General features: G+C 43.2%; 1 protein-coding gene across 1 annotated transcript; it reads left to right on the top strand.

The window, feature by feature from the left end:
* The first annotated feature begins 577 nt into the window (after positions 1 to 577).
* On the top strand, positions 578 to 19,428 carry LOC128687042 (uncharacterized). The gene is made up of 6 exons (XM_053774396.2): positions 578 to 1,033; positions 1,244 to 1,390; positions 12,894 to 13,044; positions 14,517 to 14,645; positions 17,966 to 18,205; positions 18,872 to 19,428. Exons 2-6 carry the CDS (start codon positions 1,253 to 1,255, stop codon positions 19,039 to 19,041), a joined length of 828 nt encoding a protein of 275 aa, XP_053630371.2. The 5' UTR covers positions 578 to 1,033; positions 1,244 to 1,252; the 3' UTR covers positions 19,042 to 19,428.
* The last annotated feature ends 894 nt before the right edge of the window (positions 19,429 to 20,322 follow it).

The raw sequence follows: 20,322 nt of genomic DNA, 5'->3' as shown, positions 1-20,322 counted from the left end.
CGTTTCGCTCACACAGTGGGCTTTTTCAAGTCACAAACAGATCTACCTGGGGTGGAAGGTGCGCGAGTATTTCTAGTCAGGTTCAGAATGTTGAGGTCAGGTGGAGAATGCTGCAGTATAATGTGATCCTTTATTGGCAACGTTTCGCCCACATAGTGGGCTTTATCAGACATCTGTTTCTGACTTGATAAAGTTCACTGTATGGGCGAAACGTTGTCAATAAAGGATCACATTACACTACTTACGTGTTTATATTTCCACAGATCAGGGGCACAAGTACAACAATATATTAGAGGTATATTGTATGTCTCGAAGATCAGTAAACCAAAAAAATATGTAGCTAGGTTACTCATTAAAAAAATCCCCTGAGACTGGTCTATGTCACAGGATGAGCTTGTGACACAGACTTGTCTTTGTATATAATTGATATACAATATAGTTCTTCTACTTTAGGGTAAACTTGGGTCTTCCCGCCATTGCTATAAAAATATAATATCTTGGTTGCACCTCCATATTTCAGGTATATAGTGGAGGTTTGTGATTGGTTGTGTAAAAAAATGCCATGCATCTGATTGGCTGGTACTCCATTTAAGAGATGTTCAGTCAACGCAGCGCAGCAATTGTTGCAGTTGATCCAGAGAGCGTGCAACAGCCAACAGAGAGCCAGGTCTCTGTTAGTACCTGGCTCTTGGAACTGTTGGCCTCGTCTGCTGCTGCTGCTGCTGTTGCCTCTTATGAAGGTGGAATTCCTGCTACTGGAAGCAGCAGTACCACACTCAAGGCCTGTTGATGGTGTTGATATTTCTGCTGACGGTAACACTATACACTACAACATTAAACGAAACCTGCTGACGGCAGTGCTATAGTGTTCCTGCTGATGGTGACAGCCAACACCACATTGAACGAGGTCTGCTGAAGGTAGCTTTAATAAGGGTGGCAGCCAACACCACCAGACAGCCGACATAGACAAGACCGCCAGATAGCTAACAACCACCACGCTCCCTGAAGACCCCACAACCAGGCTAACAACAAGGTAATTATATGATGCAAATGGTTACCCCAGTTTGTTCGAGTCCCCTTTGCAATGATGCCTTCAAAGACTTGAAGCTCGCTTACCTTTCCTTTGATCAAACCTCATTACCTCCCATTCCCCATCACACAACTAAGCTCAACCCCCAGTTTTCCCATCACTGGCACACAAAAATGCTACCAGTTAGAGTAATAATCTTATTTTTCCTGGTAGACGTCGGGAATGTCGGCTGCATCGCTGCTGCTGCTGCTGCTGCTGCTGACAGCAACTGCTGAAGTTAACCCAGTTACGTCATTATCATACACATACAGGAAGAAAGACTGCGTATACGCTGAAGGCAGCATTCTTCTCTCAATGAAGGTAAGACGCGCGTGCTGTCCACTGTGATCTCTAGGGAAATTACACGCGTTCCTTAACAAGCCTTCACGTGGACGTACATCCTTTCCCATTGTGTAGAGCCTTATCAAGTCATGTTTCCCTCTGTGTAGAGCTTTATCATGTTCACGTTTCGCTCTGTGTAGAGTTTCCTGAAATCATGACTAGATGAAGCTCTACACCGAGAAACTCGACTTGATAAAGCTATACACAGAGAGAAATATGACTTGATAAAGCTCTATAAAGATAAAAACATAGCGTGATAGAGCTCTACAGATAGAAAATTGCCTTTAAAAAGCTCTTCACTTATACAAGCAAGACTTGATGAAGCTCTACAAAGAGAGAAAAATGCCTTTATGAAGCTCTTCACAAAGAGAAACCGCCTTGATAGAGCTCTACTCTTGCAGCCAAGCTTTCCCTCAAGACCCAGAAGTTACCACCCTGAGTACTGTAGTGCACCCAGGAAGCTCCACTAAGTGCACTCGTCTAATTAAGGACAAACTTACTTCTCTTTTAAATTAACGTGACTTTCAATTAACGTGACTTTACTTCCAATTAACGTGACTTTACTTCCAGTTAGCGTAACTTAATTTCCAAGTAACGTGACTTTACTTCCAATTAACGTGACTTTACTTCCAGTTAGCGTAACTTAATTTCCAAGTAACGTGACTTTACTTCCAATTAACGTGACTTTACTTCCAGTTAGCGTAACTTAATTTCCAAGTAACGTGACTTTACTTCCAATTAACGTGACTTTACTTCCAGTTAGCGTAACTTAATTTCCAAGTAACGTGACTTTACTTCCAATTAACGTGACTTTACTTCCAGTTAGCGTAACTTAATTTCCAAGTAACGTGACTTTACTTCCAATTAACGTGACTTTACTTCCTAGTAACGTGACTTTACTTCCAAGTAACGTGTCTTTACTTCCAATTAACGTGACTTTACTTCCTAGTAACGTGACTTTACTTCCAAGTAACGTGACTTTACTTCCAAGTAACGTGTCTTTACGTCTAATTAACGTGACTTTACTTCCAATTAACGTGACTACTTCCAAGTAACGTGACTTTACTTCCTAGTAACGTGATTTTACTTCCAAGTAACGTGACTTTACTTCCTAGTAACGTGTCTTTACTTCCAAGTAACGTGTCTTTACTTCCAAGTAACGTGTCTTTACTTCCAAGTAACGTGTCTTTACTTCCAAGTAACGTGTCTTTACTTCCAAGTAACGTGTCTTTACTTCCAAGTAACGTGTCTTTACTTCCAAGTAACGTGTCTTTACTTCCAAGTAACGTGTCTTTACTTCCAACACCCTTCTCCTGCATTAGTCTTACTGAGACCTGGCTTAAGCAGGACACAACAGATATCTACCCTCTACCAGGATACACAGCAATTCACAACTGCAGACCAAACCAAGTTGGGGGTGGTATTGCAATCTATTACTCTAACCAATTATCTTGTATTAGCACCACTTGCTTTAGTGATGAATATGGGGAATACATTTTTGCTAATTTTACTGTAAAAAACCTTAAGACACCTATAACAATCGGTGCCATTTACCGGATACCTCACACAAACATCCCAAATTTCAATGAGAAATTAAAGTCACTAATAACAAACAGACAAATGAATAAGCACCACCTTCTCTTAGCTGGAGACTTCAACATCAACCTTGGCTTACTAGATGATCAGCCTGTAACTGATTTCATCAACAATATGAACAACACACTTCTCATACCAACAATAACTAAACCAACCAGGCTCACTGAGACAAGTGCAACCATAATAGACCACATATGGACCAATATACTAGCCCCCCTTAAATCAGGGATAATCACAGATAGCACTACAGACCACTACCCTACCTTCCTCCTGACAAACATTAATAAACCACCACTTGAATACAACAAAGTCTCATTTAGACTCCATGACGAGGCCTCAATAAGGAAGTTCACAACTGACCTAGAGATTGTTGACTGGCCTACAGAATTCTCCAAGGCCAATGGTATTGATGACTGGACAGACATTTTTCTTAACAAATTACTTAGACTATACAACAAACATTGTCCTATAAAAACGAAACAGATCACAAACAAACGGCTTGGTTGCCCATGGCTAACCAGCACCATTCTGAAATCCATTGACAAGAAACACCAATATGAAAAGCAATATAGACAGGGCTTAATACACAAAGATATTCTTAAACACTATTCATCAGTTCTCACCAAAGTAATAAAGAAAGCCAAACAGCTATACTACTCCAGTAGATTCACAGACACTAGAGGAGATATAAAAAAGACCTGGAAAACTTTTTCTCAGATTCTAGGGACCCACAAACTGAGAAAAACCAAGAATATTGTCCTAACTAAACCTAATGAAACACCACTACATCCCACTGACACAGCTAACAAGATAAACGACTTCTTCTCAACCATAGGATCTAATCTCGCCAATAAAATCCCACATACTAATGCCCATGCCGGGGACTACCTAGATGGGAATTTCCCAAATTCCTTCTATCTTGCACCAACTGAGCCCTCGGAAGTCACCGAGATTATAAAGTCACTTAAAAACAACTCAGGGAATCTGTCTAATGTCCCACCATTACTGTACAAGCGAGCGGCCCATATCCTTTCGCATGCTATTTCATTACTTTTTAACAAGTCACTAGAAACTAGCACCTTCCCGAAACTACTCAAGATGGCAAGGGTTACACCAATACATAAAGGTGGTGACCCTACAGACTTAAACAACTATAGGCCAATATCAAATTTACCATTGCTATCCAAAATCTTTGAGAAACTCGTGTACAGGAGACTATATTCATTTATAACAGCACAAAACATACTCAACCCCTGCCAATTTGGATTTAGGAAAAATAAAAGCACTAATGATGCAATCATAAAAATGCTAGATCTGCTTTACACAGCATTGGAAAATAAGGAATATCCACTAGGAATTTTTATTGACCTAAGAAAAGCTTTTGACACAGTAGACCACGACATCCTACTCCACAAACTTGACCATTATGGTATAAGAGGCCATGCGCTTGCTTATTTCAAATCTTACCTTACTAATAGGTATCAGTATGTTACCATTAAAGACACAGCATCAACAACACGGCCACTTGATACTGGAGTTCCGCAGGGAAGTGTCCTTGGTCCCCTGCTCTTCCTCATATACATCAATGATCTTCTAAACGTATCCCAACACCTGAAACCCATTCTCTTTGCTGACGACACGACTTATGTCATCTCTCACCCTAATCTTGCCACCCTCATCACCATTATTAACGAGGAGCTGATCAAAATATCGACTTGGATGACAGCCAATAAACTTACCCTTAACACTGACAAAACCTACTATATTATGTTTGGTAGCAGAGCAGGAGATGCACAAATTAACATTAAGATCGACAACACTCTAATTACCAGACATAATGAGGGCAAATTCCTAGGCCTATACCTTGACAACAACCTGAATTTCAGCACCCATATCCAACACATAACCAAAAAAGTATCCAAAACAGTTGGGATCCTCTCCAAGATACGATACTACGTGCCGCAAAATGCCCTTCTCACACTATACCACTCACTTATTTATCCATACCTCACCTATGCTATTTGTGCTTGGGGATCAACTGCAGCAACACACCTAAAGCCAATAATAACCCAACAAAAAGCTGCAGTAAGAATAATCACTGAATCCCATCCCTGGCAACACCCCCCCCACTCTTCATAGATCTAAACTTACTCTCTGTTCAGTACATCCACACTTACTACTGTGCAATCTACATCTACAGGACCTTAAACTCCAATATCAACCTTGACCTAAAACGCTTTCTTGATAGTTGTGACAGAACCCACAGGCATAACACCAGACACAAACATCTCTACGACATTCCCCATGTCCGACTAAACCTTTACAAAAATTCAATGTATGTCAAAGGCCCTAAAATCTGGAACATCCTACCTGAGAACTCTAGAACTGCAGACACATTCATCACCTTCAAAACTACCATTAGAAAACATCTTATCTCCCTGATAAACCCCATCAACTAACTACACGAATACCACCTGGTGGTTCACACTTACACTCACTCACCCATTTGACCATAAACAGAAATATTAATCTCAATCTTAAAATAATGAATCCTATGATACTCCAATACTGAAACTATGTACTGTGCCAAAACAAAAGCATTCACATTGCTAAACTCACAAACTAGTATTTAGTCACTTAGCCATAATACCAACTTACCTCATAATTTGTAATATTTTAAAATAAACAATTAAACTAAGTCTGCCCGAAATGCCTAGCCATGCTAGGCGTTCTAGTGGTGCACTCTGTAATCATTATTTAACTACATGTAAACCACACAACAACCAAATTCTGTAAATTCAGCATTGTAATCTTTATAGAGAATAAACTTTGAATTTGAATTTGAATTTGAATTAACGTGACTTTACTTCCAAGTAACGTGACTTTACTTTCCATTACAAATCCTTCGTCTCCCGCTGGGAAATTGTTGCTTTCTTTTCTACTTCTCGTTCCTGGCTCTGACCCTCTTCAGATTACTGACGAATAAGACACATGGGCAACACTTAGATATCTTTATTACCGAAACGTTTCACCTACGCAATAGGCTTCTTCAGTCGAATACAGGTGATTATAGCGCTGGAGACAGTAGAAATGGAGAGGTGGTCGATCCCTCAGCCGTGGGTGGTTAGTCCCTTAGTCTAAAAAGTGTTCCACGTACTTCTTATTTATCAATTTGTCCGTTCTTACTCGCAAACATAATACTCGTAATGAGGTGTACTTACACGCACACACAGCCAAGAGCTATGAATCGACCCCTGCAACCACATAGGTAAGTACACACACACACACGAAGAAGCGAAGCCAGGAGCTACGAATCGCCTCCTGCAACAACATATAGATGAGTGTACACACATACACACACACACACACAGTGTGTACTCATCTAACAATTAGGTGAGTACACGTTATGTTTCTTGGTAATCATAGAGTACCATTCAACTTGATCTTTCCATTACAAAACAATTTTTGATATATTTTATCTGGAATCATCCAAGAAGCGTCGTTGAAGGTTCCTCTGTAGCTTTATCAGAAGTTAGGCTTATTCTGCTAGGCGTTACTGGGCATACAACCTCGCCTTTACCACGAAAAAAAGAAACAAGTATCTGGAACTCTCAGATTGGAGAGTTTATCAACCTGAGAGACCATGGCCACAGTGTTCTGTGATCCTATCAGCCTGAGAGACCATGGCCACAGTGTTCTGTGATCCTATCAGCCTGAGAGACCATGGCCACAGTGTTCTGTGATCCTATCAGCCTGAGAGACCATGGCCACAGTGTTCTGTGATCCTCCTGGTGTAATGCAGGTAGTACAAGTATTATTAGTACTACAAATAGTACGAGTAATATAAGTACTATAAGTATTACAAGAAGTCATCTTGGAAGAAGGTAGCGAGCTTACAGAAGTCCTGCTAATTGCGGCAATAGTTGGTGATCTTTAATGTACAAGTCACTAAGACCAGGCTGGAGGTGTGAGCATCCCCCAGGACAACACAGTTTCCCCAGTTGTGTACTGGGAGAAATAAATATTGATTTCTACCAGTACACAATACAACTATTACAGACCATAGCTGACATCAGTGACATACAGAAAGCCCCTGGTTGTGCATTTCTGGCAACTTAGGTTAATCTTGTTCCTCCAGGATGCGACTCACAAAAGTCTTCTAGCACTCGGGTACCTACATGCTGCTAGGTGAATAGGGACAACAGGTGCAAGGAAACATGCCCAAAGTTTCACCCGTGTCAGCGATCGATCCCGGAACCTCAGTGTGTGATCAAGCAGTTCACCCTTTTCCCATAATTAGTTCAAAACAGCTTCTGTTTAGATTAAAAAAAATCACACTTCCGTGGCTGAAACGTGTAATAAAAACCTTTCACTCTGGACAGGAACCTTTTGACGACGTTTCGGTCCCCTCGTGGACCAGCTTGACAACAGTTGTGACTTACCAACGGTCCTGGATGGACCGAAACGTTCTCATAAAGTTTCTCTTAAGTGCGATTTTTTTGGAGAAGATTCTGTTAATCCACAAACACTAAACGATTCCCATAGACGCTAAACGAGTCCCACAGAGAAAGTAAACGAGTCCCATAGACACTAAACGAGTCCCACATACACTCATTGAGTCCCACAGATACTAAACGAGTCCCATATGCACTAAACGAATCCCACAGACAATAAACGAGTCCCACAGAGACAGTAAACTAGTCCCACATACAGTAAACGAGTCCCACAGACACTAAACGAGTCCAACGGCATTATTGCGACACTAAAGATGGATAACGACACTCCCACGACTGTAAACGAGTCTGTCGACTGTCTCGCGACAGTAAACGAGTGGGACGACCCACCACCACCACAACAGTGAACGAGTTCAACTACCACCTCACGACAGTAATGTAGCAATGTTAACGGTATTGTACCTCTGAGTGTATCACCACCAGTTTAACAGGAAGCACACAGTCACTTGTTTAACAGGAAGCACAGAGCCACCTGCTTAACAGGAAACAAAGAGCCACCTGCTTAACAGGAAACAAAGAGCCACCTGCTTAACAGGAAACAAAGAGCCACCTGCTTAACAGGAAACAAAGAGCCACCTGCTTAACAGGAAGCACAGAGCCACCTACTTAACAGGAAGCAAAGAGCCACCTGCTTAACAGGAAACAAAGAGCCACCTGCTTAACAGGAAGCACAGAGCCACCTACTTAACAGGAAGCAAAGAGCCACCTGCTTAACAGGAAGCAAAGAGCCACCTGCTTAACAGGAAGCACAGAGCCACCTGCTTAACAGGAAGCAAAGAGCCACCTGCTTAACAGGAAGCAAAGAGCCACCTGCTTAACATGAAGCACAGAGCCACCTGCTTAACAGGAAGCAAAGAGCCACCTGCTTAACAGGAAGCAAAGAGCCACCTGCTTAACAGGAAGCACAGAGCCACCTGCTTAACAGGAAGCACAGAACCACCTGCTTAACAGGAAGCACAGAGCCACCTGCTTAACAGGAAGCACAAAGCCGCCTGCTTAACAGGAAGCACAGAGCCGCCTGCTTAACAGGAAGCACAGAGCCACCTGCTTAACAGGAAGCACAGAGCCACCTGCTTAACAGGAAGCACAGAGCCACCTGCTTAACAGGAAGCACAGAGCCGCCTGCTTAACAGGAAGCACAGAGCCGCCTGCTTAACAGGAAGCACAGAGCCACCTGCTTAACAGGAAGCACAGAGCCACCTGCTTAACAGGAAGCACAGAACCACCTGCTTAACAGGAAGCACAGAGCCACCTGCTTAACAGGAAGCACAGAGCCACCTGCTTAACAGGAAGCAAAGAGCCACCTGCTTAACAGGAAGCAAAGAGCCACCTGCTTAACAGGAAGCACAGAGCCACCTGCTTAACAGGAAGCACAGAGCCACCTGCTTAACAGGAAGCACAGAGCCACCTGCTTAACAGGAAGCAAAGAGCCACCTGATTAACAGGAAGCACAGAGCCACCTGCTTAACAGGAAGCACAGAGCCACCTGCTTAACAGGAAGCACAGAGCCGCCTGCTTAACAGGAAGCACAGAGCCGCCTGCTTAACAGGAAGCACAGAGCCGCCTGCTTAACAGGAAGCACAGAGCCACCTGCTTAACAGGAAGCACAGAGCCACCTGCTTAACAGGAAGCACAGAGCCGCCTGCTTAACAGGAAGCACAGAGCCGCCTGCTTAACAGGAAGCACAGAGCCACCTGCTTAACAGGAAGCACAGAGCCACCTGCTTAACAGGAAGCACAGAGCCGCCTGCTTAACAGGAAGCACAGAGCCGCCTGCTTAACAGGAAGCACAGAGCCACCTGCTTAACAGGAAGCACAGAGCCGCCTGCTTAACAGGAAGCACAGAGCCGCCTGCTTAACAGGAAGCACAGAGCCACCTGCTTAACAGGAAGCACAGAGCCATCTGCTTAACAGGAAGCACAGAGCCACCTGCTTAACAGGAAGCACAGAGCCACCTGCTTAACAGGAAGCACAGAGCCGCCTGCTTAACAGGAAGCACAGAGCCACCTGCTTAACAGGAAGCACAGAGCCACTTGCTTAACAGGAAGCACAGAGCCACTTGCTTAACAGGAAGCACAGAGCCACTTGCTTAACAGGAAGCACAGAGCCACTTGCTTAACAGGAAGCACAGAGCCACTTGCTTAACAGGAAGCACAGAGCCACTTGCTTAACAGGAAGCACAGAGCCACTTGCTTAACAGGAAGCACAGAGCCACTTGCTTAACAGGAAGCACAGAGCCGCACATTCAACAGGAGGAACACAGTCAGCTTTTATCCTTCGAAAAAAAATCCATTTTTTTATACGGATAAATGAATTTTCCACCTGACTACTGACTTGCTGATCAATCACCGTAAACAACTTGTTTGTTGCAACGGTAAACAAGTGCTGGGGAGTAATAAGTGACTTACTAAATGGCTCACTAAAGACGTGTCAGCCTTGATAGGGAGGATAAATGTTCTTTTACAGTAAATAAAACGTGTCTTGTATAAATGTAACAGTGTTTGTGTAGGTTTTTTAATGACTTTTTGAAGGTCTGGGAACAATATGTGACTTTTGTCAGGATTTGATGCGTTTAATTTAATGCTTAGAGTTGCTTTTGCTTTTGATATTTGCGTTCTTATTTGTTAAGGATTTAATGTCTGTGTTCTCATATGAGAAGACGGATTTAATGTTTACGTTCTCATTTGAGAAGACGGATTTACTGTTTACGTTCTCATTTGAGAAGATGGATTTAATGTTTACGTTCTCATTTGAGAAGATGGATTTAATGTTTACGTTCTTATTTGAGAAGCCGGATTTAATCTTTGCGTCTCAGATGCTGAGGTGGACTGAATGTTTGCTCATTCGAGTCGGCGAATTTGTAAACAAACTCCTGAATACAAAGGCACGACATTTGTTAATGCAATGCTTTTGCATTCAGATGAAAAAAAAGAGAATATAAAGCCGCTCATTAAGACTCGAAAACACGTTTAAAATGTGTTTTGAAAAATAAGAAAAAATTTTCGAGGAAGATGTGAGTAAAGAGATTACTATACCTTTTAACTAGTAACAAAAATAACCGGGTTCTTAGGCTCTCTAGGTTCAACACAAGCAGCAAACACCTGTAGTTTAACAACACCAGTGAACGTCACACACGACATTTCCTGCACGAAAGATGTACATGAAAGCACAGCACGCACCAGAGATGTGCAACAGAGCACAACACGCACCAGAGATGTGCAACAGAGCACAGCACGCACGAGAAATGTACAACAGAACACAACACGCACCAGAGATGTACAACAGAGCACATCATACAGCAGAGATGTACAACAGAGCACAGCACGCACCAGAGATGTACTATCATGTGGGAGTTCGACACGTGGATTGGGTAAAGAAATACTCACGTAGGCTGGTAGTACGTATAATTACAGATAATGTGGAGAGCGCCCTCCCTTACAGCCGTACCTTGTCTCCTTGCTCCTCTCGTAACACTGACTGACTGCCCGCCCACAGTACCCATATGTGAGGGGGTCTTTGAATAGTGCTAGGTCAGCACAATATGAGTTCAGACAGTGGCTCAGGCAGAGACGGTTGGCAGTGAGTCAACCACCGGTACACTGGTCACTGGTAACTGGTTACTACTACTGAGATGGTAACTGGTTACTACTACTGAGAGTACAACAGAGCACAGCACGCACCAGAGATGTACAACAGAGCACAGCACGCACCAGAGATGTACAACAGAACACAACACGCACCAGAGATGTACAACAGAGCACAGCACGCACCAGAGATGTACAACAGAGCACAGCACGCACCACAGATGTACAACAGAACACAACACGCACCAGAGATGTACAACAGAGATGTACAACAGAGCACAACACGCACCAGAAATGTACAACAGAGCACAGCACGCACCACAGATGTACAACAGAGCACAGCATGCAGCAGAGATGTACAACAGAACACAACACGCACCAGAGATGTACAACAGAGCACAGCATGCACCAGAGATGTACAAGATAAGATAAGATTTCGTTCGGATTTTTAACCCCGGAGGGTTAGCCACCCAGGATAACCCAAGAAAGTCAGTGTGTCATCGAGGACTGTCTAACTTATTTCCATTGGGGTCCTTAATCTTGTCCCCCAGGATGCGACCCACATCAGTCGACTAACACCCAGGTACCTATTTGCTGCTAGGTGAACAGGACAACAGGTGTAAGGAAACGTGTCGAATGTTTCCACCCGCCGGGAATCGAACCCGGGCCCTCCGTGTGTGAAGCGGGAGCTTTAGCCACCAGGCCACCGGGCCACAGCACACACCAGAGATGTACAATAGAGCACAGCACGCACCAGAGATATACAACAGAGCACAGCACGCACCAGAGATGTACAACAGAACACAACACACACCAGAGATGTACAACAGAGCACAGCATGCAGCAGAGATGTACAACAGAGCACAACATGCAGCAGAGATGTACAACAGAACACAACACGCACCAGAGATGTACAACAGAGCACAGCACGCACCAGAGATATACAACAGAGCACAGCACGCACCAGAGATGTACAACAGAACACAACACACACCAGAGATGTACAACAGAGCACAGCATGCAGCAGAGATATACAACAGAGCACAGCACGCACCAGAGATGTACAACAGAACACAACACATATCATGTGGGAGTTCGAACACGTGGATAGGGTAAAGTAATACTCACGTAGGCTGGTAGTACGTATAATTACGGATAATGTGGGGAGCGCCCAAACAGCCGTAACCTTGCCTCCTTGCTCACTCTCGTATAACTGACTGGCCGCCCACAGTACCCATATGTGAGGGGGTCTTTGAATACTGCTGTGGTCAGCACAATATGAATACAGACAGTGACTCAGGCAGAGACGGTTGGTAGTCACAGCAGTATTCAAAGACCCCCTCACATATGGGTACTGTGGGCGGCCAGTTAGTCATACGAGAGTGAGCAAGGAGGCAAGGTTACGGCTGTTTGGGCGCTCCCCACATTATCCGTAATTATACGTACTTCCAGCCTACGTGAGTATTACTTTACCCTATCCACGTGTTCGAATCCCACATGATAACTACTACTGAGACACACACCAGAGATGTACAACAAAGCACAGCATGCACCAGAGATATACAACAGAGCACAACATACACCAGAGATGTACAACAGCGCACAGCATGCAGCAGAGATGTACAACAGAACACAACACGCACCAGAGATGTACAACAGAGCACAGCATGCAGCAGAGATATACAACAGCACACAACACACACCAGAGATGTACAACAGAGCACAACACGTACCAGAGATAAACATCTCGTGTACCGTGTAGCTAACAGTGTACCACTTCATATTACAGGTAGGCAGCAACATAGAGTGTAGCGCAAGCTGTGTACCTCCTGCCTGTGTGGGCTACAACATAGCACAGAACGGTACAGAGATGCTGTGTACTATCTTCTCTAACGTGACTAACTACACAGCAGATGCCAACACCCGCTACTACTGCTCAGGTACGGTACCTCATGCGGGTATCCTGGGGTAGTAGCACACTTCCAGGAGGGTATCCTATACTGGGATATCTTGCTTAATTGAGGCATGCTATCTTACTGGGATATCTTGCTTAATTGAGGTATGCTATCTTACTGGGATATTTTGCTTAACTGGGGTATCCTATCTTATTGGGATATCTTGCTTAACTGGGGTATCCTATCTTATTGGGATATCTTGTTTTACTGAGATACCCTTACTGGGATATCTTGCTTAACTGGGTATCCTATCTTAATGGAAAAATCTTGCTTAACTGGGGTATCCTATACTGGGATGCATTACTTAACTGCGGTATCCTACCTTACAGGGATATCCTGCCATATTGGGGTATGCTACTGCCTTAGGGTATATTATTTCACGTCCTTGAGGTATCCTAATTCTATTAAAAATCCTATCTAAAGATATCCTACCATTTAGATTTATCTTACTAGAACTTATCCTACTTTCTGTTGCTATCTGTATGAACATCAGATATCCTAATTCTAGGAAGAAGCCTATACAACAGTGTTATCCCGCATTCTAGGTTTATTCTTTCTAGATTTATTCTCTTGCTTCCTAAGAGGGTTCCGGGAACGTTAGAAATTGTAATTCTAGAAAGAATTCAACCTTATAATATTATCCTTCTCTTTAGAATTATGTTGTTAGGTAAGACACATATGCAACAGTTAGGTATCTTTATTATGAAACGTTTCATAATAAAGATACCTAACTGTTGCATATGTGTCTTACCTAACAACCTGTCGGTATTTTATACCATTTTAATGTTCAATCTTTAGAATTATGTTATGTCACGGAGTTATCCTGCTTTCTGGAGGATGCAAGGAGCTTACACACACACACACACACACACACACACACACACAGCTCTGTAACCATAAATCAATCCAGTGCTCTACACAATAATGTTACACAACCATCCTGTGGAAGGTAATCACGCACAACCATCCTGTGGATGGTAGTCACCATACAACCATCCTGTTGATAGTGGTCACCTCACACAGCCATCCTGTGGATGGTAGTTACCACACACAACCATCCTGTGGATGGTAGTCATCACACACATCCATCATGTGGATGGTAGCCACCACACACACAACCATCCTGTGGATGGTAGTCACTACACAACCATCCTGTGGATGGTAGCTACCACACACACAACCATCCTGTGGATAGTAGTCACCACAACCATTCTGTGGGTCGTAGTCACCTCACAACCATACTGTGGATAGCAGTCACCTCACACAACCATCCTGTGGATGTAGTCACTTCATAACCATCCTGTGGATGATAGTCACCTCACACAACCATCCTGTGGATAGTAGTCACCACACAACCATCCTGTGGATGGTAGTCACCTCACACAACCATCTTGTGGATGGTAGTCACTGGAATCAGTCTAATCCTTGAGAGGGTAACTACAGAACTTGTACGGCAGACTGTCGCTACCTTGGAGAGGAGTGTAGCAGTGATGCGCAGTGCACAGATATGACGATGTACTCTCTCTGCAATGTCGAATGCGTGTGTCCGACGGGTTACATCAACACAAACGCCACCTGTCAGTTTGGTAAGCTCTACTGTCTCTGAATGCTTGCTTTCAGCTCCCCATGCTTGCTTTCACCTCCCCAGACTTGCTTTCAGCTCCCCATGCTTGCTTTCACCTCCCCAGACTTGCTTTCAGCTTCCCAGGCTTACTTTCAGCTCTCCAGCCTTGATTTCAGCTTCACAGACTTCCTTTCAGCTTCCACGACATTTTTCTCAGCAGGTCGTGATAAAGACTGAGAGACTGAACACTTCTCCAGACTGATTACTTCAAACTCCTTCTCATCTTCCACCATTCTTCTCTGTATTGGACTGAGGAAGTCACTGGTTTGGTGAAATGTTTCCATAATAAAGATTCCCAAGTGTTGCACAAGTGTCTCATTTATTCATTAGTCGAATTTCAAAACCATTTATTTAATAATAAATACTTGCTCTTGTTACCTCCCTTGTAAAGTTTCATCCAGGTCTTTTTGGATGAGTAAGACACATGTACAGCAGTTGGATATCTACTGTCGAAACATTTCGCCTACACACAGCAGCCTTCTTCAGTCGAATATAGAGACAGCAAAAGCAGTGTAGGTGTAAAGATGATGTGATCAATCTATCAACTTTAAAGAATTAGTTTCGAACCTTGTAGTGTGGGTGTTAAGGGCCTCTCGTGAGACAAGTTTTGTGTCGTGTTTATACCAGGGTCCTCTTTTCTTTAACTGTGTACTCATCGATTCGTGACTGCGCCTCTTAAGTTTTATATATATATATATATATATATATATATATATATATATATATATATATATATATATATATATATATATATATATATATATATATATATATATATATATATATATATATATATATATATGAACATAAGAAAGGAGCACTGAAGATGGTCCACTGGCCCATGCTTGGCAGGTCCACCTGCAGGTACTTCACTTTCCTACTACTCTGACGCTGAAAAAGTGCTTCCTAACACCCTTGTGACTAATCTATGTTTTATACTCGCTCCCATGTCCCTTTGTATCTGGTCCTCTCATTGTAAAAAAAAATGTATCCATTTACCTTATTAGCTCCCCAGGGTATTTAATACGCAGTAATTATGTCCATCTCTTGTTCTCCTCTCTTCCTCGGTGGCCAGGTTCAATTCCTCTGGGAGAACTCTGACTGTATGCTACTATACCTCGTCAAGCTTTTGAACATAATGCGCCTATATTATTTTCTTTGGCCGATACCTGTAGGTTCTCATCTTCCGGCATGTGTTCCGTCTCTGGGATTTACTCTTCTCAATAAATTTCAATACTTTGCACTTGTTTGGATTGAACTCCAGCAGCCACTTGCTTGACCGTCAACCTTCGTAGCTTGTCTAAACCTCCCCGGAGACCCACTCTGTCCTCTGCTGCGTGTACTCACCTAATTGTGGTTGCAGGGGTCGATTCATGGCTATAGTGTGTGTCTACTCACCTATTTGTGGTTGCAGGGGTCGAGACTCAGCTCCTGGCCCCGCCTCTTCATTGATCGTTACTAGATCCTCTCTCTCTCTCTCTGCTTCCTGAGATTTGTCAAACCTCGTCATAAAGCTATATATGATTCCTGCCTCCACTACGTCACTTGCTAGGCTGTTCCACTTCCTGACGACTCTATGACTGAAGAAATACTTCCTAACATCCCTGTGACTCGTCTGAGTCTTCAGCTTCCAATTGTGACCCCTTGTTTCTATGTCCCCTCTCTGGAACATCCTGTCTCTGTCCACCTTATCTATTCCCCGCAGTATCTTGTATGTCGTTATCATGTCTCTCCTGACCCTCCTGTCCTCCAGTGTCGTCAGTCCGATTTCCCTCAACCTTTCCTCGTACGATATTCCCCTGAGCTCTGGAACTAGCCTTGTTGCAAACCTTTGTCCTTTCTCTAACTTCTTGACGTGCTTGACCAGGTGTGGGTTCCAAACTGGTGCTGCATACTCCAGTATGGGCCTAGCGTACACAGTGTACAGTATCTTGAACGATTCCTTATTAAGGTATCGGAACGCTATTCTCAGGTTTGCCAGGCGCCCATTCTCTGCAGCAGTTATCTGGTTGATGTGTGCCTCCGGAGACGTGCTCGGTGTTATGGTCACCCCAAGATCTTTCTCCTTGAGTGAGGTTTGTAGTCTTTGTCCACCTAGCCTATACTCTGTCTGCGGTCTTCTTTGCCCTTCCCCAATCTTCATGACTTTGCATCTGGCAGGGTTGAATTCGAGAAGCCAGTTTTTGGATCACGTGTCCAGTCTGTCCAGGTCTCTTTGTAGTCCTGCCTGATCCTCATCCGATTTAGTTCTTCTCATCAACTTCACATCATCTGCGAATAGGGCCACTTCCGAGTCTATCCCTTCCATCATGTCACTCACATTTATCAAAAATAGCACTGGTCCTAGAACTGACCCCTGTGGGACCCCGCTCGCCACAGGCGCCCACTGTGATACCTCTTCACTTACCATGACTCGTTGTTGCCTCCCTGTCAGGTATTCTCTGATCCATTGCAGTGCCCTCCCTGTTATATGCGCCTGATCCTCCAGCTTCTGCACTAATCTCTTGTGAGGAACTGTGTCGAAGGCCTTCCTGCAGTCCAGGAAAATGCAATTCACCCACCCCTCTCTCTCGTGTCTTACTTCTGTTACCTTGTCATAAAACTCCAGAAGGTTTGTAACACAGGATTTGCCTTCCATGAATCCATGCATGTGTGTGTGTGTGTGTGTGTATGTGTGTGTGTGTGTGTGTGTGTGTGTGTGTGTACTCACCTATTTGTGGTTGCAGGGGTCGAGTCCTAGCTCCTGGCCCCGCCTCTTCACCGGTTGCTACTAGGCCCTCTGTGTGTGTGTGTGTGTGTGTGTGTGTGCGCGCGCGCTTGCAGGAGTTGCTTCACAGTTCCTGGAATCACCTCTTATCTCATAACGACCGACTTTACCGATATTTGGTCTTTAGGTGCCGTTCATAACGCTCTCCTCCACCACCATCTCCCTCTGGTGCATCATATATTGTAGATGAATGGTTCAGAGAACCGGCAGGATGATGACTGAGACACTTGTGCAACACTTGGGTATCTTTATTGTGGAAAAATTTCGCCAACTAGTGGCTTCTTCAGTCCAGTACAGAGAAGAGTGGTTGAAGATCAGATTGAGTTTGAGGTAATCAGTCCCTCAGCCTGGAGTTGATTACCTCAAACTCCTTCTGATCTTCAATCATTCTTCTCTGTATTGGACCGAGGAAGCCACTGGTTGGCGAAACGTTTCCACAGTAAAGATACCCAAGTGTTGCACATGTGTGTATATCATCATTATGTACTGTCTCGCAACATGTGTCCTGGCTGCAGATTACAAGGCCGCTGGCTTCACCACTTACCGTGGTCGTTGGGTCTACATCAAAGACTACAGCCTATCCTGGAACGGTGCTCTCGACGCCTGCAAGAGTCTACACGCCACCATGTTCATTCCCTGGGACGCAACAGACTGGAACTGGATGAGCTCTAAAGTATCATTAATAACCTTAGGAGCGTACTTTCCCATCAACGACATCGCACAAGAGGGTGTCTCCATGTGGAACAACGGCACTGGTAAGTGTCTCCACCTGTGTTCCAGTTATTGACTTAAGGGGCGGATCTACTATGATACTAATGAAGCTTAAGCTTCAGGGCCCCTAATCCTGGAGGGACTCCAGAAGCCACTTTAGTTCACATTGCTTAAATTTTTTTTGGTCTGCTGTATGAGAAGGGGTTGCGAAGGGGCCCCACATAACAGTTCAAGCTTCAGAGCCCCAAAAATGTAGGTCCGCCACTGCTTAAGACTGCTAAAAACATTTCTTAATGTTAGTCAATTTGCAGTACATTAAAGTAATTATATTGCCTTGCATGACAAAATTAAATTATGTTTTTACTGGCCTGAAATTGCAGAGGGATGACATCACTTCAATAACTTTTCCTCACACACACCCTGGTCTGAGGCACTGCAGACACTGCAGGCCCTGCCCGAGCTATGATGAACCCAAGCTTCCAATCTCGTGAACCATGACTCAGTGGTAGCAAGTTCGGCTCATAACAAATGACCCAGGATCCAGTCTGTGGAGAGTAGAGACATAAGACCAAGTCTCCTGACACCTGTTGCCCCTGTTCACCAAGACAAACGAGAACCTTGGGTTCAGTCCTTTTGTTCACTGTTTTTATCCACGCCACAGCTTTATTAAATATTTCACCTGTACTAAATATCTCCTTTTTCATTTGCAGCTGTTAAGAATGCGCCGTTCCTGGTCTGGTCTATTGTGAACTTGAACAACGCGCTACTGGACTGCGTCATGATGGCTGTTACGTATTCACCCACCAAGTCTACCAGCATTTTGTACGGGTCGTGCATCAATATTTTCACCCATTCACTGTTTTGCGAGGCTCCTATGTGAAGTTCTCCTCTGTGAAGCTCCTCTGTGGGGCTCCTCTGTGAGGATCCTCTGTGAGGATCCTCTGTGAAGCTCCTCCCTTTGGTAACCTTTACACGAACTATTCACTGTAAATGTCACAAATGTTTTGTGAAATTGACCTGGAGACTGAGTTCTACACTGTTCCTCTCACCACCCAGTGTCTACCTACCTGGAGTGTATTTGGAGGTATTCCGGGGATCAACGCCTCCGCAGCCTGGTCCACGACCACGCCTCCCGGTGGATCAGGGCCTGATCAACCAGGCTGTTACAGCTGGCCGCATGTAGTCCAACCTACGAACCATAGCCCGGCTGATCCGGCACCGACTTGAAGTAAGCTCACACACTCACCACCCAGTGTCAGTGTAGTAACATTACAACAGTGTTTATATATATATATATATATATATATATATATATATATATATATATATATATATATATATATATATATATATATATATATATATATATATATATATATATATATATATATATATATATGCAATAAGATCACAGTAAACAGGTGATTTCAGAATATGCAAAACAACCACTCTGAAAGAATAGAGAAATTCCAAGCGCTGATAATGTGAGTAGTCACGAAAGCGCTTGAATTTCTCTATTCTTTCAGAGTGGTTGTTTTGCATATATATATATATGTATATATATGTATATATATATATATATATATGTATATATATATGTATATATATATGTATATATATATATGTATATATATATATGTGGTAGGAGAAGAAAATATTCAAACAGCTCCGGGGAGAACCTTGAGTTTTCTCTGAGGTACGTTTATTGTCTTCTCTGAGGATGAAGGTCCCCATTCCAGCCATAGAGGTGGTACTTCCCTATATATGTAAAAAAAAAAAAAAATATATATATATATATATATATAAATATAATATATATATATATATATATATATATATATATATATATATATATATATATATATATATATATATATATATATATATATATATATATATATATATTTATTTATGTTGGTAAAGCAACTTATTCCGCACTCTGTGTAGTTGAGACACTTGTGTGTCGAAGTTACATATGTATCTTACACATGTATGTCACACAGATTTTCACTAATACACATGGAGACTATAATGTACTTTATCGTCTGTGTTTCAATAATCCACCGTCGTGTGCACTGGGAATGCAATGTGTGCTTATTAAGTTCATGTACGATATACTAGCAAGTATAACCTTATTCTGGGTTGAGACGATTGGGTGTGA

Source organism: Cherax quadricarinatus, chromosome 7 (assembly GCF_038502225.1).
Source record: "Cherax quadricarinatus isolate ZL_2023a chromosome 7, ASM3850222v1, whole genome shotgun sequence".
In the NCBI taxonomy this organism is placed as follows: Eukaryota; Metazoa; Arthropoda; class Malacostraca; order Decapoda; family Parastacidae; genus Cherax; species Cherax quadricarinatus.
This window is presented reverse-complemented; position numbering and strand designations above follow the sequence as displayed.

What these genes read in the sequence shown, in the direction of transcription:
- LOC128687042 (XM_053774396.2), top strand. Translation starts at nt 1,253, where the DNA reads ATGTCGGCTGCATCGCTGCTGCTGCTGCTGCTGCTGCTGACAGCAACT. An exon ending in GCATTCTTCTCTCAATGAAG is followed by an intron (nt 1,391 to 12,893) that starts GTAAGACGCGCG and finishes TTCATATTACAG; the next exon opens with GTAGGCAGCAACATAGAGTG. An exon ending in CACCCGCTACTACTGCTCAG is followed by an intron (nt 13,045 to 14,516) that starts GTACGGTACCTC and finishes CTTGTACGGCAG; the next exon opens with ACTGTCGCTACCTTGGAGAG.